General features: G+C 41.6%; 1 protein-coding gene across 2 annotated transcripts in view; it reads right to left on the bottom strand.

Moving 5' to 3' along the window:
- The window catches only part of SPAG1 (sperm associated antigen 1), a 127217-nt gene that overhangs the window by 19719 nt on the left and 84567 nt on the right, over window positions 1-22931 (bottom strand). For both annotated transcript variants that reach the window (XM_077493104.1, XM_077493103.1), the window contains exons 15-17: window positions 13882-14023; window positions 10991-11117; window positions 4644-4802 (exon numbers count right to left, since the gene is read on the bottom strand). In XM_077493104.1, coding sequence (XP_077349230.1) covers window positions 4644-4802; window positions 10991-11117; window positions 13882-14023 — 428 coding nt within the window. The remainder of the gene's footprint in view (window positions 1-4643; window positions 4803-10990; window positions 11118-13881; window positions 14024-22931) is intronic.

Here is a 22931-nt window from a genome sequence, read left to right as displayed (position 1 = left end):
AGGTTCTTAAATTTTCCACCAACAAATGTTTGTCGCCGGATTGTCCGATCGTGTGTACACAAGTCCATCGGACAAAAGTCCAAAGTACAAACACGCATGCTCAGAAGCAAAAGCGGCCGGTCTTGTAAACTAGCGTTCGTAAGGGAGAATTAACATTCGTGATGTGGCAAATTATGAAAATCTCCAAATGCAGCGCACAATTCTCTTCTTCTTTAATGGGATAATGAAGCTGCTTTGCTGGTGATACTGATGGAGTTATCACAAACGAATTTTCAAAGGCTTTTTTTTTTTCAAGTGATATCAAGAATAATAATAATAATAGCACTAAATGAAAACCGCAAAAATAAAAGCGCAAATCAACACTCACCAAACTTTTACTAACACAAGATTAGCAGAAGGAGCCCAAAGGGTGGTGCTAAAGAGCTGAAAAACCACGTAGTACATCATTACGTTTGTAATTGTTGGCCAACGTTTGTGTGAACGTGTGTATGCAAGACAAGTTGGAGCCAACAACCTTTGAACAAAATTCCACAGTTTAGTTGTTTCGGAAAGTCCGATCGTGTACTGGGCATAAGAGGTCCCTTTATCACACATATGAACACTTATAGTGGTAATCACTGACAGATGATTGGCTTCAGCAACAACTGTTGTATGATTCTCTGTAACTTGAAGGAACCCAACATTGAATGACTGGTGCTAACATCTACTGCAATTGGTGTTCCTTTATATGTGGACAAGGATGCTAGAAATATAAAGTGATAGTACTGTACACCAAATCTACTGAACAGATGGTCACCAACCTCCTTAGAATCGTAACTAACACAGAATGAGGGTTTCTGGTCTAAGGAAAAAACCCCACTTCAAAACCTCATGATGAAGAACAGCAATTCTTACGTAGAATCATAACTGGGCATTTTCAAATGCATCATGGGAGCAATACTTTTTTTGGTGTGTTCTTTAACCACTTCAGCCCCAGAAGGATTTGCCCCCTTAAAGTGATTATTTTTTATTATTTTTTTAAAAGAAGATTTACAAACATATTTCCTTACCTCCACTGTGCAATTTCTTTTTGCACAGTTTGTCCCCGATCATTGCCTTCTGGGGTCCCCCGGCGGTGCTCGTGACTCCTCCATGCATCGGTAACCTTCCCCTGGGGGTTACCTTGCAGGCACGATCTCAAGTCCAGCATTTGCGTACATAGACACAGAATGCTGGACTCGGCCCCTCCCCCTGGTGCCTGTGTCAATTGCATTTGATTGACAGTGGGAGACAATGGCTGCACTGCTATCAATCTATTCAATCAAGAGCAGATAACCCCAGGTGGAGAGGGTGTGAGTAGGGTGTGGGGGGCCGCTCACTGTGTGAAGTTTTTCACCTTAATGCAAGAGTTTACAACCTCTTTAATGACCAGGCCATTTTTTGTTACATAGTTAATAAGGTTGAATAAAGACACCAGTCCATCCAGTTCAACGTGAGTGAGTGTCTACAATTGTCCCTATCCCTGTACATTGCACACTCACATCTGTCCCTACAATCAAGGAGCCCACACTCCAAGGTCCCCATTCATATACTAGGGCCAATTTTGAACAGAAGCCAATAACCTACCTGCAGGTCTTTGGAGTGGAAACCGGAGTACTCGGAGGAAACCCACGCAGGCACAGGGAAAACATGCAAACTCCAGGCAGGTAGTGTCATGGTTGGGATTTGAACCAGCGACCTGTCTTACTGCTAGGTGAGAGTGCTAACCACTACACCACTGTGCCGCCCAGCGACTCAGCACTGAGTCCCTTTTAACTGACAATTGCGTGGTCGTGCGACATTGTACTCAAACAAAATGTATGTCCTTTTTTTTCTCCCCACAAATAGAGCTTTTTGTGGTGGTATTTGATCACCTCTGCATTTTTTATTTTTTGCGCACCAAACAAAAAAAGAGCGACAATTTTGAAAAAAAACGCCACAATATTTACTTTCTGCTATAATAAATATCCAAAAAAAAAAAATTACTTTATCAGTTTAGGCCGATATGTATTCCTCTACAAATTTTTGGTAAAAAAACAAAAAATCGCAGTGAGCGTATATTGATTGGTTTGCGCAAAAGTTATAGTGTCTACAGAGTTACTATGTAACTTTGTACAAAATAGGGGATAGATTTATGCCATTTTTTTTTATTTTTTTTTTACTAGTAATGGCGGGGATCTGTGATTTTTACCAGGACTGTGTCATTGCGGCGGACACTTCGGACACCTTTTTGAGAACATTGACATTTACACAGCGATCAGAAATAGCCACTGATTGCTGTATAAATGTCACTGACAGGGAAGGGGTTAACACTAGGGGGCGATCAAGGGGTTAAATGTGTTCACTCATGAGTGTTTCTAGCTGTGGGGGGATGGGACTGACTAGAGGAGAGAGATCACTGTTCCACGGTTCTGGGAGGACGCCCTTCCCAGAACTGGACAGCCACACTGTAGCATCTGCCGGTTATAGCATGGGCAGGAAGGGGTTAATGTGCATTCTCTGCATTAAAGTAAAAAGACTCTTACGCTATTTGTTCCCCCATCTTAATGCACAAAACTAATCAGCACCATTTTATTTGCTATTTGGTTTGAAAATGAAAGCACTCTCTTCACCCACTCTCCATAATATGATTTCTTCCTGTCTCCTTTCAAACAAAAGCACATTTTTATTTTTCGATTAATATTTTGTCTATTTTTATTTCTAGTATTATTATTTATATTCAAATTTCTAGTATTACTATTTCTATTATTATTATTTCAATTTTATTCTATTATTAATATTTCTATTAGTTCTATTTATATTATTATATCTAGTATTATTATTATTTCTATTGCTATTTTTATTACTATTTATATTGTTATTTCTTGTATTATTATTATTTTTTAGACGTTGATCTTTAGAGCAGATTTAACAATCTGTGATACTGAACACCCTAGCAAGACTTTTTTTTCAAGGTTGTCATATTTACAATAGAAGAAAAAACTCAGAACCAATAACAAAGTTCAATAGAACCTGTTCCATCCTTAGAGCTGTACATTCTGTAGAAGGGCAGAATTCCAACTCCAGCGATGAAAATTAGTCTGTATTTGGGGGGGGACATGGGAAGTAGAAAAGGGGGTGTTTGAACAAAGTAGGTGCTGGGGAGCTGACTCAATATTAGGTGGGGCGGGGGATAAATTGAGGTGCGGGGATATGTTCTGCCGCGGAGGAGGTAAAAGCCCAGCTCCAGGCAAAAGTGAAATGTAAATAGTGTATCGTATCTCTATTACCTCGCTTCTTGGTCTTGATTCCACTTCTTTCTAAGCCATCCTGTAGTATAATGGATCAAAGTCACAGTTTCCTATATGAGCCAAGCTAATATCCTTCCCTGGGGACCAATTTTTCTCTATTTATCTTCTTGGCCACTAGATCCCTCACTGCCCCTATGAATTCTTTGTCCTCTGGAGCCTATAGGAGAAGACCCGGCTCCTGGAATATCACCTCCACCAATAAGAGATGTCCACATCATGCAGGCAGTGATTTGGACCCCAAAGAAGGATCCCAGGAAGTAAACAGTAGAGAAGGATTATCACGTAACCGTGGCTTTAGGTACGTAAAATGGACATTTGGTTTGGTTCTCCTTTTCCATACCATTGGTTAGTTGGGGGGTGGGAGGGAAGTTACTGACATTCTGGAGTTGGGCTTTGCATGTCATTTATAGATTGTACAGGGCCTATGGGGGGGGGATATTTTAGAGATTCTATTTCAGTTTGAGAAATTTGAGGTTTGGGTCATTGAGAATGCTTGTCAGTTAATCATTTATCAGGTAGACATTGCACATTTTCGTCAACAATCCCCTCCGCCAACAGATTTGGCTCACACGTCTGTGTTGTGCTGAAAAGCGTGTGTGATGCGGTGATTGAGCAAGCTGAATTGGGTGTTCTGTAAAATGAACTGCACCACAATGCACAACATAGTAGATAGTACACTATTGAAGGAACACGCAGTGCAGGTCACAGGTTTGCATGGGGCCTTAAAGCAGAGTTCCACACAAAAATGGAACTTCCCCTTTAAGGGAAGGTGACCCCCTGACATGCCACATTTGGCCTGTAATTTTTTTGTTGGGGGGGGCAGATACCCTCTTTTTAGTAGGTCCCAGCCCCCACTTCCTTCTGGAGCACCCTCGGTGCCGGAAGGAAGATCACCTCTTCCCCCTCCCTCTCGGCAATCATCTGGGACACATCACAGGTCCCAGATGATTGTGCGGCCAATCACAGAGAGGAGCGCAGTTCACACCTGCATAGTGGGTGCCCGGCTGTGAAGCCACAGCCAAGCGCCCACAGTTACAATGCAGGTGCCGCAGAGAGGAGGGGGAGATGAGCGGGGCTTCGTTACGCCACATCACTGGACCCCTGGACAGGTAAGTGTCCGATTATTAAAAGTAGCTGCAGTATTTGTAGCTGCTGACTTTAAAATTTTTTTTTTTTTGCAGAAATCTGCTTTAAAGTGAAACCAGGCAGACAATGTATATATTTTCATTATATGTTCTATTATTGTTCCCCTGTATATACTGTAAAAGAGCCTCTCCACTAATACAATACTGTAATTTAAAGCCTATCAATTATAAGGTGATAATAGTGACGTACCTCCTCAATCAGGATCTTCTTCCTCTGTTTGTCATGTCCATTGGCTTTTAGGCAATTTGATAAAAGCGGTGTGATCTCTGCTAATAGAGTATTGGCTTCCTGGACTCCTGGATCTAAAGAGATTACTTTCTGGAGATCACTATCACAAGCTTGGTAATTCTAAAATGGAAAAAAATAAAAAATTCACATTTTCTACCATTATTATAACACTACATTCCAGAACCCTCTTGTTCTGCTCTCCCTGACAAACACAAGGTGCCCTTGGCCCCATTTATTAAGGTGTCTGAGCAGAGAAGTTTCAGTTTTTAATGCCATACAAGCTCACAATGCATAGAAGACTCTAATTGGCTGCTGTAAGGCTACTTTCACATGGAGGCGCTTTGTAGGCGATAAAGTGCTAAAAATAGCGCCTGCACAGCGCCCTTAAAGAGCCGCTCAATTCACTCCAATTTCATATAGACTTTTTGCTATTAACTATTAATGTTTATGGTTTAGCACTTTTTACCATTAGTCAGTTGGTTTACTGACATGCCCTATTTCCCCGAAAATAAGACCTAGCGTGATTGTCGGTGATGGCTGCAATATAAGCCCTACCCTCCAAATAAGCCCTAGTTAAAGTCCTTGTAGGTCTTATTTTCAGGGTAGAGCTTATTTTCAGGGAAACAGGGTAGGGCTTATTTGGGGGGTAGGGCTTATATTGCAGCCATCCCCGACAATCACGCTAGGTCTTATTTTTGGAGAAACAGGGTAGCACGTGTATTGATTTTATGTGTGTAAATTTTTGTCATTATCACTTTATTTGTTTTCGTTCATTGTGGCAGTTTATTTACATGCCCTATACTGTGTTATTTCACACATTTTTCTTTATACTTGCCATATTTACTGTGAGAGCACACCCAATAGTTAATTGCTTCATTAGGTCAATCCGTTTAGCGCAGCTCCCCCCCTTTTTACATATTTGATTGATGTTATATTACGTCTTGAGTTGCAGCTTGATCTCCTTTGCTACTAGCACAGTTTTTTCTTTCCCATTTCTGTTTAGTTAGTGACTGGATGGTGAGGATTTATTTTCTGTTTTGTATATTTGATTTTTCGAGCAACCTTTTAAAAATAAAACTGTCTATAATTCAGATTTTAAGAAAACCTGCCGTTTGGACTATCCTATTTCCGAGGGAAGGTGATCCCCATTGAGCTAACCTGCCACGAGCCGTCACAGTCAAGGTAGAATGAAAACTTCAACAAGCTTTAACCAGACACTGATAGAAGTCACAAGACTGCTATATACTGCTGATGAGAAAAGGTAGCCGTTTTATATTTACTAAAACTATTGCATTTCCATGTCCTGTGTACGGTGGGAGACCAGATCTAGTGAATGCAGGGTCCTGGGTTTAGTAACACTTTAATTCATTTCAGAGGACAATGAAATGTATTGACATGCACAAATTAGCCCAAATGCGTTAAACTTTTTTTTTTTTGCCAAAATGCTGCTGCCAAGAGTAAAGGCTTCTAGGAGAGTTGGCAAAATGTTCTGTGTGCATGAGGCCTTATGCCGCGTACACACGATCGGAATTTCAGACAACAAATGTTCGATGTGAGCTTGTTGTCAGAAATTCTGACAGTGTGTAAGCTCCATCGGACATATGCTGTCGGAATTTCCGACAACAAAAATTTGAGAGCTGATTCAAATTTTCTGACAACAAAATCCGTTCTCGTAAATTCCGAGTATGTGTACACAATTCCAACGCACAAAAGTCCACGCATGCTCGGAATCAAGCAGAAGAGCCACACTGGCTATTGAACTTCATTTTTCTCGGCTCGTCGTACATGTTGTACGTCACTGTTTTCTTGGCGATCGGAATTTCCGACAACATTTGTGTGAACGTGTGTATGTAAGACAAGTTTAAGCCAACATCCGTCGGAAAAAAATCCAGAATTTTGTTATCGGAATGTTATCGGAATGTTCAATCGTGCGTATGTGGCATTAGACTTTGTGCATTTTTTTTCCTGGCTTTAACATTAAAATTGAAAGCACAATCAAACAATAACCATCATTAAAAAAAAAAAATATCATAAAAAAGCAATCAAAATTGGAACTTTTACAACTGGATTGTACAGTGTGTAGACACTAGAAAATCAGCACATCTGATGTACATTATCTTCCAAAATGTGAAGACAGTATATTCCAGAATGTGCACAATACTAAAATAAGCGTGCTCATCTACAGGACAACAGCAGAGTGTTGTGCCAGCCTAGGCTGCTTTTATCATACTCCTCCGAGTACCATAATTCCCGGTTCCCATTCTGTTTACCGCATATAACATAAAGAAAAGTATTGTGCATGTCATGAAATATTAATTCCTCCTTTTATATGCATGCATGGAGCCAAGGGAAGACACTTAAAACGATTGTCTTGCTTGTACTTTTAGCAAAGAGCATACAGCATAACATCTCATTATTGTAAATTATATTTATGGTGCGAGTAAAGGCTAGTCACAGTTTTCTTTGTAGAAAATTAACTGGTTAGTCATTCATATCAAGGATTCTACATCCCGACCCGTACAATTCCACCAACTATGTAACAAGATTTCACTAATATCATACCGCACACAAACACCAATAGACCGAAGGATTGAAGCATTATAATAAATGTAAAAAATGAAAGAGTATTAAGCAGAGTACAGGTATCCAAAGCAGATAATCAGTAATTATCTTTTCATTATTCTGTCTCCAGTAAAATGATGAAAGCTGAATGCTGATTGGCTGCTATTGTGTTAAAGCCCAACTCCAGCCATTTTATGTTGGAGAAGGGTTACATCCTCTGGGGGCAGGAAGTCAGATGAAATCTCTACTGGCAACAGCAATAAAACCTGACAGCATTTATTCTTCCTAATTCTGTCCATAACTAGGAAGGTTTTGGCTGGGGTTCTGCTTTAAATACGCCTAGATATATCATTATGTTCTAATAAGTGTGTACTGGTAGTGCTGGACAGATGACAGGCTTAGTACATAGCATATACAGTGGAGAAAATAATTATTTGATTCCTTGCAGATTTTGTAGGTTTGCCCACTTACAAAGAAATGAAGGGTCTATAATTTTTATCATAGGTGTATTTTAAATGATAGAGGCGCAGGATATCAACCAAAAATTCAGAAAAAAAAACAATAAAAATTTTATAAATCGAGTTGCAGTTCAGGGACTAAAATAAGTATTTGATCCCCTACCAACCAACAATAATTCTGGCTCCCACAGACCGGCTACAGTATGTACTCATGTAATACACAGATTTGTCCTGTCAATTTAAGAAGGTGCCCTCGAAGGACAACTTATGTGTATAAAAGACACCTGTCCACACACTCCCTTTCTTCTATTCAAACCTCAAGATCATGGGCAAGACCAAAGAGCTGTCAAAAGGACATCAGGGACAAGATTGTAGACCTGCACAAGGTTGAAATGGGGCTACAAGACCATCAGTAAGAAGCTTGGAGCAATTATTCGCAAATGGAAGAAATACAAAATAACCATCAATCGCCCTCTGTCTGGAGCTCCATGCAAGATTGTGAATGATCTCAAGGCAGTTGGGAACACAGTCACCAAACAAACCATTGATAACACAATAGGCCGCCATGGATTGAAATCCTGCAGCGCCTGCAATGTCCACCTCCTTAAGAAGGCACATGTACAGGCCGGTCTGAAGTTTGCCAATGAATATCTAAATGATTCAGAGAAGGATTGGGAGAAAGTACCGTAGTCAGATGAGACCAAAATTTAGCTCTTTGGCATTAACTCGACTCGCCGTGTTTGGAGAAAGAAAAATACTCACTGTGGCCCTAAGAACACCATCTCTACAGTCAGGCACGGAGGTGGAAACATTATGCTTTGGGGCTGCTTCTCTGCTAAAGATACAGGTCAATTTTGAAGCATTGAGGGGCCAATGGATATGGCCATGTATTGTAAAATCTTGGATGAGAACCTTCTTCCCTCAGCAAGATCACTGTAGATGGGTGGTGGATGGGTCTTCCGGCATGACAATGACCCAAAACATACCGCAAAGGCAACAAAGGAGTGGCTCAAGAAGAAGCAACATCAAGGTCATGGCGTGGCCTAGCCAGTCTCCAGACCTTAAAGTGGATGTAAACCCACTCTCATTCTTTCTAAACTACTGCCATAGTGGTTATCTGTAAGGATATAAATACCTCCTGCATGCATCCTTACCTGTCAAGTGTCTCCCCTCTGTCTGTTAGGAGACCTGAAAAATTGCAGATTCTGTGGGTGGGGTCGTGATGTCAGTAGACTCCCCGCCCACCTCTACACTCCCCTTGTCAACATGTATTTTCTCCTATGTATTTCTTACACTGAACTTCTGCTATGATCACCAACATCCAGTCAAAACCCAGAAAAGTCACCACATGACTTCAGCATGCCCAATCATACTGAGGTGTGGAGCAGCCAATCCTGGGAGAGCTGGAGAAGAAAGAAGGAGGTACAATGAATGTCTTTTTCAGGATTATGCATGAGATCTGTAAATCACCTGTCACTCACAGCAAGGGGGGGAAACTGACTCTTATTTCTCTTTGTGTCAGTTTTTATCTTACTGAAGAATGATAAGAGGACCGCTCAGAGCTGGATTTCTTCATGGCAAGACTGGGCACAGATGACATTAAACCCTATACTGTACAAAGTACAAGCCTTAATTAAAAAAAACAAGTTTTCGGGTTGAAATCCACTTTAAAGCATTTGTTAACCCCCCAAAAAAATTAAAAAAATGGATCCTGCTTCTTTAAAGCATGTTATACAGCACAGTGCTTGTGCTGTGTCATTTGGCCCCCTGTATCATCTGAGATACCTGCCTGATCCTGCCAGTTTCTACCCTTCCCTCTGTACGCTGCTGATTTCTACCCGTTTTCACAGCATGGTCCAGCGATCATGTGACTCCAGGCTCTCTCCTCCTCTCCTCCCCGCCTGACGTCAACAGGGGAATCTAGGCCCAACCCGCTGGAGCTATCAGACAGGGAGAGCCTGGAGTCACGTGATCGCTGGGAGATGCTGTGAAAACAGGTACAAATCTGCTCCTTATAAAAGCACAGACACTAAGTTACAGCTTTTCATCTAACAGAGGGGATTATATAAAGATGGGTTAGTGGCTTAACAATCACTTTAATGCTATAGAAAATGTATGGAGAGAGCTGAAACTTCGAGTTGCCAAGTGACAGCCAAGAAACCTTGAGGATTTAGAGAAAATCTGTAAAGAAGAGTGGACCAAAACCCCTCCTGAGATGTGTGCAAATCTGGTGACCAACTACAAGAAACATATTACCTCTGTACTTGCCAACATGGGTTTCTCCACCAAGTACTAAGTCATGTTTTGCTTGGGAATCAAATACTTATTTTACCAAATGAACTGCAACTCAATTTATAACATTTGTATCAGGTCTTTGTTCTGGATTTTTGGTTGATATTCTGTCTCTATCATTTAAAATACACCTATGATAAAAATGATAGATCCTTAATTTCTTTGTAAGTGGGCAAACTTACAAAATTACACTTACAATAAAACCTACAAAAGCTGCAGAGGATAAAATAATTATTTTCCTGTACTTGTGATGTGTAAGAACCTTGTTTGAGTTTCAGGCCGATTTACTTCTTATAAACAACGTGGCTGTCATTTCTTAGATGAATAGTACGTAGTTGTGTAGTATGAACAGTCACACAACTATGTGGGTTCTTTAAAAGTCTAGTTGTTGAAATTGTAGTATACAGCCAATGCACTTCAGGAGATGTGGACTCTCCCTTCCTTGGGGCTTATGGTGGAATTAATCTAAACTGCAAACTCAATATAAATTGTCTTGAGGGTGTGTAGCGCTGGAATGGCAGCATCAGGTGTCGACAAAGCTTTGGTGTTTTTATTTTGTTTGCACTGGTTTGCGCAGTTAAATGAAGAGAACAGATCAAAGAAATAAATATCCTGCAGCATGATTTTTTTTCTGTCCACACCTGTTTGTGTTTTAGGAATCTGCAAAGACTGAATTATTTTAAAATAACATTAAAATTGCAGCCATTCCTTTAGCAAAGTATAAAATATCAGTATATTGTACAATCTAAGCATGTTCTTACTAGCCCTTGTGACTTCCACAAATATACACAATGCACTGTATGGCCGTGTAATGCAGATGAACTTTTACCATACAGAACATGCCTGGATTGTGAAGAATCACTTCACCCACACCCAGTGATGTGAACATGGCTTCCTGTCTGCAGGCTCTTTCTACATTACAACACAAGCTGCTGGTGGCATAGAAATCCAGCGGCAGTGCAGTTATGCTTTGTCAGTTATTATCCTCTCATTTACCTCTAATCCTTTGTAGGCCTGAGCTCGCCTGTACAAAGCCTTGATATTAGAAGCGTCCCTGTGCAGGGCACAGTCACAGTCATGTCTGGCCTCTTCGTACTGGCACAGTTTCAGATAGCATAGGGCCCTGCAAAAGAAAGTGTAAGCTCAGCTTAAATTCGGCATTTGTTGGCCCAGCAATTTGTGTTTCTTTGTAAATCTCGAATGTAAAAAAGAAACTGGCTTTTTATGTACAGGATGAGATTATCATGATGTGCCCCCCCAGTCCAGTTTTATTGCACAATACTTTTTGGCTGAATATTTATGTTTACCTTATAGTAAATAAAGTAATATACTGGAAATTCTGTGCTTGCTTAAGAATTCAAGCTAAAAGTGAACTTGTCACAAGCTACCGCAATTTAAGCCAAGAATATGTGGAAAATGCAGAAGCAGGGGTTGAAAAACCCCATATCAAAATGAGTAGTAGATCCAAAGATATAGGCAGCTAAAGTTCTAAGCCGATCTTGACTTTCCTGCCAAGGTTGCCCCACCCTTGTCTGTTAAGTCTTCCTATAGCTCAGGAGTTAGAAGGTGTTGGGCCACTGATATCCATCCTTTTTTCCCTTTATCTAAACATAGACACTGAGCTGAGGTAAACACATTGGTTTATATACATGCTGGACAACCATGCATATCAAATTGATCTTTGAGGTACGGGCACCTTGACAATTTTAGTAAGAATCTTTGTATCTTAAAGTGGAACTTTAGGCAGAAAATGAAGTCTTGCTAGATCACTTCAGGTTGGCCCCTTTTGCAGGTATAGCCATGTAAAAAAATTCTATACCGTTTAAAATCCAGTAATACAATGTCTCAACCTGCTCTGCACATGCTCAGTTGCTCTCCATTTTTTAGGCACTGTTGAGTTTGTAGAGGCCGAACTGCTGACAGCCTTAATGCTGCTTCTGTTTCAACTGCAACTGTCATAGTGCTGCACATGTGATCAGTTATGGCATCAGACATTTTATGGTTTGATAGTTTGGCTGAGGACACAATCAAACGTCGTGACAGTTTGCATTTCTGGAATTCCAGGGATGTAACTTTTTTGAAACCGGTAAATTGATAGGTTTAGTCCTGCTTTATGATCTGCTGCTGGGGCTCTGGGCTTCAGCAAATATGCAGCCTCCGGCAAGAAGAAACAGGGACAATGCTGGAGGCAATTTATAGCACATACTAATTTTGGTAACATAATTATTAATGTGGAATGTATGTTCCTTGCTAAAGAACATTTTTTTTAGGTTGTTATGGGTAAAGTTCCACTTTAAGAATAAGATCCATTACTAATGAGCAGATAATAATGGGAAGCTTATCTTGTTTCACCTAAATGTAAAGTATGTGCATAAACTGAGGAGGATTGGGCTTAAAATTGTGGCCAGCAACTGGCATATTGGTAGTTTACAATGTGACATGCTCCTTTCTACTCAATATAACTACTGTATATGGAGCAAATACTCTGCCCAACAGCCTAGTGCCGCGTACACACGGGCGGACTGTATGGCATACTTAGTCCGTCGAAACACATTTCAGCGGACAGTCCGCTCATGTGTGGGCTTCAGCGGACTTTTTCAGCGTGCAGTCTGGCGTACTAAGTATTTCGGATTTTTAGAAATTCTGTCCGTTGTACTTTGGTTTCAGCGGACAATCCGCTCGTCAGTAGGCTAGTTCGACGGACTAAGAATGGCGCATGCTCAGAAAGGATTTACACGGCGGAAGGGTGCTTTGCTGTGTATTGGACTGTCTATTTCTAGTCCCGTCGTACGTGCTGTACACGTCATCGCGCAAGCTTTCGACGGACTGTTTGTGCATCCGTGTGTGGTCAAGTCCGTTCAGTCGAAAGTATGACGGACTGTCCGTCGGATTGTATGACGGACTAAGTACGCCATACAGTCCGCTCGTGTGTACACGGCATAAGACATCCAACTGAAGCTTAACATAGATGATTAAAATTCAGCCAGTTCAGCAGGGACCAGATGAATTTCGATCCAATGTATGGCCACTCCCACTTGACAGAAGTCGATCTAATGATTAATTTCCTGATCAGTTTGTTCTGACTGTGAATAAGTCCTGCTGTCAGAACACAATGGCACAGTAGGGAGGATTCCTCTATCCACCTTGTTTGTATAGATGGAGGAATCTTTTTTTTTTTTGTTTTTTTAATCAGCCTGTACTATCTATGGCCGGCCTAATGGTCGACTCCATTCTCTTGCCTAAAGTAGAAGGGCAACACATGGAATCAAGTTGGTTCCTAGAGGAAGCATCTCTACTTTATATACAGTATATGCTTTAAAAAAATCATTGAGGTTCCATTCAGGTGGTGTAAGGTTATTACTATCCTCGTGTCAGGGTCTGGCAATATGCATCCTCACAATGACTGCCAGGAACACTGGGATTTTTAGTTCCAGGGAAAGGAATTTCATGGGCCCTATAGCTTAAGGATCCTTGTATAAGAGTGTTCTGTTTTGCCACATCCACCAATGAAATCCAAACTTTGATTCTCCAACTAGAGTTGGACTCAGGAGGAGATTGAGCTGGGAGGCATCTACTCCCTGACCCAGTAATAACATTTAGACAGCAGTCAGTCTGGGACCCAGAGTCAGTGACAGCCACTGGGCTTTATATAGCTACCTGCTCGCTGTTCAGACCTGAGATCACAGCATCTGGCATAGGGAAGTCTTTTAGCGCTGACTTCCTTTGTGGCTCTGAAAGGTCATGTGACCAAATGCCACGTAGGAAGCTGTGCTGAAAGAAGTACAGTATATCTGGTAACTTGGTTGTATTTGCCTGTAAGGCCAAAGGTTACCGATCCTCCCCTGACTCAGGATGTTTGAATGGGACTGGTGGTCACTGTTTCTCACCTGTTGGTGTATATGGTACATTCCTCTGGATTTATCTGTAAACATTCTGTGTATTTCTTCACAGCTTCTCTATAGTGACACTTCTTCACATATTCATTTCCTTCCTGCTTCAGAGACTGGAACCTCTCCTCGGGAGATTTTTCTGGAAGAAAACAAACCATACAATCTCATGTAACCTATAGCACTCTTGATTTAAATGTATTAAGAAAAGAAAAAAGAAATCAAAGTTTTTTTTTTTTTTAGACAAATGCAGTCATGATTTGCTTAAATGCCATAATGGCATGTATTTGTTTTACAAACCTTATTAACTTAAATTCAGCACACATTACAAGGGCCTACCTGACTGGATACAAAACGACTGTAAAGATTACAAAGGAGGTATTACATAGTTTTGGTAAATCTAAAGTTGATTGTATAAAGATTCTACAGTCAGATTATAACATGCATGGTGACCCTTTTTTTAGAATCCTATTATATGGAGGCAACCATATTTAATCACTACTTACTTGATCCATTGTAGAACAGTAGAGTGGTTGTGTCTACAGTTAAAACCCAACTCCGGGCACATTTATTTTTAGAGTTTTCAAGTGTTATTTTGACCTTTGCCATTTAGTTATTTACTCCCCTTAGTTCCTCAAGGTAGTACAGCTCCTGCTAGAATTCTTTCCCACCACTGATATCCGCAAGGCTGCTATGGCTGACAACAGCACTGGTTTTTGTCTTCACCCCCTCTTTGCACCCCCTTCCCCCCCCTTCATTGTTCAGTTGCAGGTTGGATTGAGTTCTAGACCAGGCTGTTAACCCTGTAGTCTTCATAGAGATTCAGGACTTTGAAGACCTGTGTGTCAGGAGGTGTATGGATCACACGACTAGCTGAGCAGAATTACAAATCCTTAGGCCTTTGGTACTGGCTATGCAATGTCTATCCACAAGCTGGGATTTAAATTTTAGATCCCGTGTGCAACTTGCAGCCCACCACAGTAGGTGGGAACCAGAAGAAAGGTTCAGCAGTCACGATGCAATTAGAGCCCTTGCTATTTCATTTTGTGTAATCTGAACTATTATTTTCTTACTGAACATAATTTACATTTGTGCGAACATATGTTACAGTGTACATAGAATCATTCACACCTACTCCTATCCTAAGAAGATTAAATCCCAATTGAAGCCTCTGTATTTATGGTTATAATGCAGTCAGGTTGCAAACACAATAATAAATATGCTTTTTAAGGAATTTTTAGTTCTGCAGCAAGTATAAATACCCTCTCCCTGTCCTACAATGGTCTGACATGCCCCTGGCACCCTGATCCAATAAACAGCATTGCTTAAGGAGAGAGAGAGCTATTGGTTGGAGCAGTGTGCTGGGTCTCCAGTGGTCTGACATGCGCTCTGCACCCTGCTCTAATAAACAGTATTGCTTAAAGTGGTTGTAAACCCATGGGGGGAAAAAAACAAAAAAAGCAACCTGCAAGGCAAAGGCATAATGAGCTAGTATGCATAGCATACTAGCTCATTATGAATAACTTACCTGAGAACGAAGCCTCCCGAAGCGGTCCTCCGTCTTCCTCTTCGCCGCTGCCATGGATCCCGGAGCGACTTCCGGGTCTCGTGGCTCTGGCGCTGTGATTCGCCGGAGCTGCGATGATGTCACTCCCACGCATGCGCACGAGAGCCGACACTCGCGGCATATCAGCACGATCTGCGGCGTGCCCAGTCCGCCTGCGCGCCGCTGTCTACGGCGCATGCGCCGTAGACAGCGGTGGCTGTCTTTTTGGAAATATCTCTTGGACCTACAGGTAAACCTTAATCTATGCTTACCTGTAGGTCAAAGTGGTTTGTAAGGGGTTTACAACTACTTTAAAGTGATACTAAAGTCTCTTTTTTTTTCCTTTAAAAATAACAAACATGTTATACTTACCTGTTCTGTGAAGTGGTTTTGCACAAAGCAGCCCAGATCCTCCTCTTCTCAGGTCCCTCCCTCCTGTCAAGTGCCCCCGAGCCGAGTCACAGCACCCTGTGTCCATTCAGACACGGAGTCTGCCCGGCCCCACCCCCTCTCTCTCCTGATTGACAGTAGCGGAAGGAAATGGCGCTGCTGCTGTGTCTCAGCCAATCAGGAGCAGAGTCCCAGGCTTGTGCAACATCGCTTGATAGAGAAGGGCTCAGGTAAGTATTAGGGGGGCTGCTGCACACAGAAGGTTTTTTATCTTAATGAACAGAATGCATTAACATTAAAAACCTTCTGCCTTTACTTTTGGGAGAGCGAGCTCCTTACTTTGAGGAGAGAGAGAGCTGTTGGTTGGAGCGGTGCACTGGGTCTTCCAGTGGTCTGAGACAACCCCTGCACTCTACGCCAATAAACGGCTCTGCTTAGGCAGAGGAGCACTATTGAATGGAGCAGTGTGCTGGAGGTAAAAGGGGAAACGCACATAAGCAAAAGTCAGGGCAATTGGAAATCTATAAGAAGCATATTTTTTTTCTAATTTTCGAATTGAATATAAAACATTACAGGTATACGAGACACCAAGACAAGTCTGGCCTGCTATCACAAGCTGACTTTACCTGAGGGAATCCTACACCACCAAGTCAACCAATATACAGGAATCTCTGACTATCAAGTGTTTATAGCCAAACTAGACCTATAAGTGTAAGTCCGCCAGTAACCTAGATGGGCAAAACCATACTTATAAGGAAAACCGGTCAGCGCCGCTCCAAGTCTCCTGTGAATAGCTTCTCAGCTCAACTTCTACAGCAGGTGCTAGTTCCACAAAGGAGCACATCTGACTCTACTCTGATGGCTTCATCCAGTTATTTTATTAAAAGACACTGGCATTTGCACAGTAAACTGATTGAGCCCAATCCAGGTGAAACGTGTCAGTAGGCGTAGCCAATGGGTGGTGACTGTGCAGAAGCTGGTTTCTTTCAATAAACGGAATGGTTGATGTCATCAAAGTGCGGCTTTGAGTTTTATACCGTGCCATACTTTAATACTGCAATAAATGTTACATTCTGCTTTCAGATGCTTTTCCTCTCTTTCCTTTTGACACACAAACATGCCAATTTGAACTAAAAACTGACCAACCTACAAGTGTTATGACGTGTACACACGGTCGGACTTTGACGGCAAATGTGCGATCGGAGCCTGTTGTTGGAAATTTCAACCGTGTGTAGGCTCCATCAGACTGTTTCCATCGGAATTTCCATCACACAAAATTTGAGATCTTTTTCTCAAATTTTCCGACAACAAAATCCGTTTGCGTAAATTCCGATCGTGTGTAGACAATTCCGACGCACAAAGTGCCAGGCATGCTCGGAATAAAGCTGAAGACAAGCATTGGCTATTGAACGTAATTTTTTTGGCTCGTCGTGGTACGTGTTGTACGTCACTGCGTTCTTGACGTTTGGAATTTCCGACCAACTTTGTGCGACAAGTTTGAGCCAACATCCATTGGAAAAAATCTGATGGATTTTGTTATCGGAATATCCGATCGTGTGTACAGGGCATTAGACTGCAGGAGGAAACCTGAGCACCAGGCACAAACACATAAACAGAGAGATCACATGGACTTCCATCTCCATCTCTGATCATTCTGCCAATCCAGCTGAAAGGCTTCTTCACAGTAAGAGCTGTGAAAATGTGGAATAGACTCCCTAAAGAGGTGGTTTTGTCCAGTAGATTGCCCTAAAAAAGGCCTGGATTATTTCCTAAATGTACATAACATAACTGGATACTAATATTTATAGGTAAAGTTGATCCAGGGAATATCCGATTGCCCCCGGGGGATCATGAAGGCATTTTTTCCCCTGCTGGAGAAAATTGGATCATGCATTGTTGTTTTTTTTTTTTGCCTTCCTCTGGATCAAATGTGGGTATGGGATTGTGTATATAGAATTGTAAAAAATGTTTTTTGTTGTTTGTTCCTTTTTTGTTTTCCTCTTTTTATTGGTTGAACTAGATCAGGGGTGCCCAACCTTTTGAAGAGCGAGGGCCACTTAAAGAGGAAGTAAACTCTGATGGGTTTACTTCCTCTTTGTCTCCTTGAAAAAGGTAAAGCATAATGAGCTACTATGCATCACATAGTAGCCCATTATGTGTCACTTACCTGACACAGGAGCCAGCGATGTTACAATGTCGTGTAGGTTTAGGAGATATTTCCTGGACCTACAGGGAAGCCTTAATCTAGGTTTACCTGTAGGTCAAAGTGGTTTGTAAGGGTTTACAACCACTTTAAGCGACTTGATAACTGGTCACAATGAGTGGACTCTGCTTATGCAGAGTGGATAATGACACAGCCCACTCTACTTTATGGGCCCTCCAATCTGATCTGCTCGGATGGAAGGGAACGGATCCCCTTATTTTTATTTTTTTGCGGATCAGATTGGAGGTAGGCGGGTGTAAACAGACAGTAGTTCGTTTACATTTGCCACACCATAGAGGTGAATAGATGGTCTAATTGGGTCGGATCGATTTTGTGAAAGGGGTCTAAGGCTGCTTTCAAGCTGATGCGCTAGGGTTTACCACAAAGTAGTGCACCGGTGGCTTTCCTGTAGGTTAACTGCACTTTGCCATAGACATCTATTATATCCTGCAGATGAAGTTCACTTTCTGAAAGCACACCAAACTGGCAGGTAATAACAGAAGTCTATGGCTCAGTGCTGGTAACCTACAGTTGCATTCCGCTGCACCTGTAAATCAGCTTGAAAGCAGCTCAGTAACCACTGAAGAACAGATATGCCCAGATATACATTGTGATTTTAGTAATAAAAACTTACCTATATTAAAAGTCTTCCATTCAGGTATCGCCGACTGTTACTGTCCCAGGCAGAGTGCATTTGGTAACACTCCGCCTGCGACAGGAGGCGGCGCTTCACAGGAATCAGCACCTTATGCCTCTCTGCTTCGCTTGCGTCTCGTACCGTCACCTTCATTCACAATACTGATGCTATGAGATTGCCAACCAGCCATCCCAGAGCAGGAGGTCGCGGGCCACATCAGAGGGCTCCGCAGGCCACTGGTTGGGCACCCCTGAACTAGATGGACCTGTGTCTTTTTATCAACCAGACTAACTACTGTATGTAACTAGCTCAGCAAGCAGCTCAACAAGCTCTGTATGTCAAGCGTGCTAACTCCTAACTTACTGGTCCCCACATTGGTTGGGAAATCATCAATCAGTCTGTATGCACAGACACTACAACAATTTAACATTGCATGTTCTAACTGCCCTTAACTTATAAAAGGTGAAATCTGATTGGTAGGTGTTGATCCCTTACCTGTATTATTAAATAACCCTGTACTTATCTTTATGGTGTTGTATAAACTACTAACCATAAAATTATCCAGATTGTTCAACCTGGCACTCTGCATAAAGCAGTAATATTAGATAATGATGCTGTCACTCAGCTCTCGGGTTCAGAGGACACACAAATATTTGAGAACCAATTCACAGTCTTACTAGTGAATAAACAGGTTAAAGAGCAGCACAGTGACTTAGTAATAAGCACTTATGCCGTGCAGCACTGTGGTTTGAATCTTGGCCATCTGCATGAAGTTTGCATGTTTTCCATGTGTTTTTATGGCTTTCCTCTGTGTATTTTGGTTTCCTCCTGCACTTCAAAGAAATGCTGGTAAGTTAATTAGCTTCAGTCTGAGTTGGCTGTAGTATGTGTGTACAAATTTGCTAGGCACATGTGTTACCTCATGCTGCATACCGTTCCCAAGTTGAGCAACTGGGGAGGGTTGAGGGAGGATGTGGTCATCTAACTCTTAAAGTTCTATTCAAAAGTGGAACTTCCGCTTTAAGCACTCCTAGACCCCCTGACATGACATATTTGATGGGTACCTTGTTTTGACAGGTACCTGCTCCCACTTCCACTGCCTAGGGCATTGGGAAGGCACAGCATGCGCAGAGCACACCCGGCTGTGAAGCCCCAAGCTGTCACAGCCAAGTGCCCACACTTGTGATGCCGGCGCCGGAGAGAAGTGAGGGAGAGAAGTGAGGGAGAGAAGTGAGGGTTCGGGCAGCTGCATTGCTGGACCGTGGGACAGGTGAGTATGTGTTTATTAAAAGTCAGCAGCTACACTTTTTTTAGCGGTTGACTTTTAGTCAACACAAAACCAAGTGGAACTCCGCTTTTAATAAATCTGCCAAGAAGACTCTTTGGAAAATGCTTCCAAGTGTACCAGACATGTGCCCAGGGATCTGGCCAATAGAATTGCAGGGAGTCGATTACGACTGATGTTAAATTTAAAGTATTCTTGCACAGTATTTTACCAACGTTGGGGTAGCCCAACAAAATTTTAACAAATTTGAGATGCATGGTTAGACACCCCAGAACTTGCCCCATTGCACCTATTTCACAATAGAATCCTTGGTGGAAGAGTTTCCTCAGGCTTGGTGTAATACGGTTCTGGATGCTGTACTCCTACTAAATATGGAATATTAACTCTTATGGGACTTCTCAGTATTATTGAGTAATGTTGCTATATCTTTATACCTAGACATATAGAAGCTGTTTATCTGTTTTTCATTATGTTTTGTGCAATCCCTTGAGGGATTGAGGTTCTTATGCATATTATTGTGTTATGTTAATTGTGTATGTTTGATAAATCTCAATAAAAACATAAAAAAAAAGTAGTAAAGTATACGTAAATACAATTACTTAAATCTCATAACACGTTAACATATTAACTTAATTTTCAATATTCTTAAATCTACAGTTTTTGATACAATTATTCCTTTCAATAGTGTCATGATAGTCCTTTTTTTAAATTTCTTTAATTATTACAGGTATTTACGGAACTAACTGTTCAGGCATTTTCTGGTATGGAGTGACAACGTTCCGCCCCGCCTTCAAATTTTTCTCCAGCATTGCTAACTACAGCCTTCCAATGGAGACAGTACCAGCCATGCCAACACACATTGCATTGACATATTCCACTATTGACACTAACAGAAAACCTGCCCTAAAAAAATGCTATATAGCTATCACTGCAGTGCAGGCATATAGACAGGAAGTGACTGCAAAGAGGCTGAAGGAGATCAGCAGCACTGACATGCAAAGAGAATATATAGATAGATAGATAGATAGATAGATAGATAGATAGATAGATAGATAGATAGATAAGGATAAAGAGTATGGTAATTGTTCCTGACACACATTTTCACAAGATAAATGTCATTCAATTCAAGTTTCCATCTACTTTAAACTGGACCCTGCACCTAAAAAGGTTGACTGTTTAAATTTGTCCCCTGCCTCTTGCATACTTGCATAGTCACTGGAAATATATATAGATTTTTTTATTTTTTTTTAAACGCAGGTAAAAAAAAAATATATATGTACACTCAGCTTTCCCTGGTTACCACCTGGGGTGCCTAGGCGAGGGTGATGTTATTCCCCTTCTGGAGGGATCCCCGGGAATGTGGCGTACCCCAGATCTTGCTGAGAAGACGTTCTTAGCACTGTGCTGAAGCATCTTTTCACTGGATTTGGAGTACTCAGCACTGATCGGGACCTCACCGGGAGAGATTGTTGGCATCGCCCCTTACCACAAAAGCCAGCTGCGGTGGAGTTTAATATCTTATTTTCTTCCCGTACTGGTCTTGTTTACACCTTTATCTTAGATGTTAAAGCAAGGGTTTGGGGAAGCAGAAGACAACAGCAGACCATGCATGTAGTGCATGTAAAATAAAACTAAGTGAATCAGAGTCCAGCCATCTACCTGCTAAGAAACTACTGTGATGGACCTGGTATTCAAGAGGAGTATGTCCATCATATAAGCTTCCCTTGCCCAGTAATAGAACGTTACAAGACCCCGCCGGTCCACCCAGTCACTAGTCGGGACACAGTTTAGGGTGGTGAAAAACATCAAAACTGTTTATTGAAACAGGCACAAAGAGATATTTATACACTTTGGGACAATCCCCATACTTTGCATAATGACACAGGGCGAGGGTAAACTGTGCATCCAGTAACATGAGACACAGGAACATTCAAACTTTTCAACAAATAATTAAATCAGTAACTAATGAACAACCAACATGAGCTAACTTAATTAACTTAACTGCTTAACCAGGCACTTAAATCAGTCTAGGTGACCATACTATTTGGCACCTACAACCCTGAATACAAAGTACTGTACAGTACACATTATTACAAGTATAAACACATAGACAAAAAGACAGACACAAACAATAGGGGGTCCAACAATGAGAGGAAGACACTATACACACACGATCGGAATTGCGGCCAGCAAAAGACTGATGAGAGCTTTTCATCAGAAAATGCGACAGTGTGTATGCTCCATCGTAATTTAGCTGCCCGAATTCCCGCCAGCAAAAATTTGAGAGCATGTTCTCAATTTTCCAGACGGAAAAACTTCGGAAATTCCGATCGTGTGTATGCAATTCTGACGCGCAAAAACTCACGCATGCTCAGATTCAACTACGAGACGGAAGCTATTGGCTACTGGCTATTGAACTTCCTTTTTCTAGTCCCGTTGTACACTGCGCTCTTGATGGTCGCAATTTGGTGTGACCGTGTGTAGGCAAGACAGCTTGAGTGGAATTCCGTCTGGAAAACCATCAGACCTTTTTCCGACCATAATTCTGATCGTGTGTACGTGGCATGAGGAGGCAAACTATGGGAGCTACTTACAATAACCACATTATGGCAGGTGACCCCAGTGGTTTGAGATGATTATGTTAACATCTACAGTCATTGCTGGTTTGAGGTATAAAGTCTCCAAATATGCATATGGAACCTCCGGTTCCCAAAGTCTTTGTGTTTTGGGGAGATATGGACTTGAATCCAAACAAGACCACTCCATGGGTCCCCCAGGCACACACCTCCCAAAGAGTAGTGTTCCCTGAAAAGCCAGGGCCCATAGTCAGTAGGCAAGAGACCACCCTGCAGTCCCCTCCAAAAGCCCCTGTCCTGACTGGGTCTGTCACAATTACCAACTGACCAAACAAATGCTAAATATAAAGTTCATTTCAGATAGTTGGTATAACGCACACATGACTGTTTACATATATTACATGTTAATATTT

This window comes from Lithobates pipiens, unplaced genomic scaffold (genome assembly GCF_037356315.1).
Source record: "Lithobates pipiens isolate NorthernLeopardFrog02 unplaced genomic scaffold, aLitPip1_a1.2 Scaffold_19, whole genome shotgun sequence".
NCBI lineage: Eukaryota > Metazoa > Chordata > Amphibia > Anura > Ranidae > Lithobates > Lithobates pipiens.
This window is presented reverse-complemented; position numbering and strand designations above follow the sequence as displayed.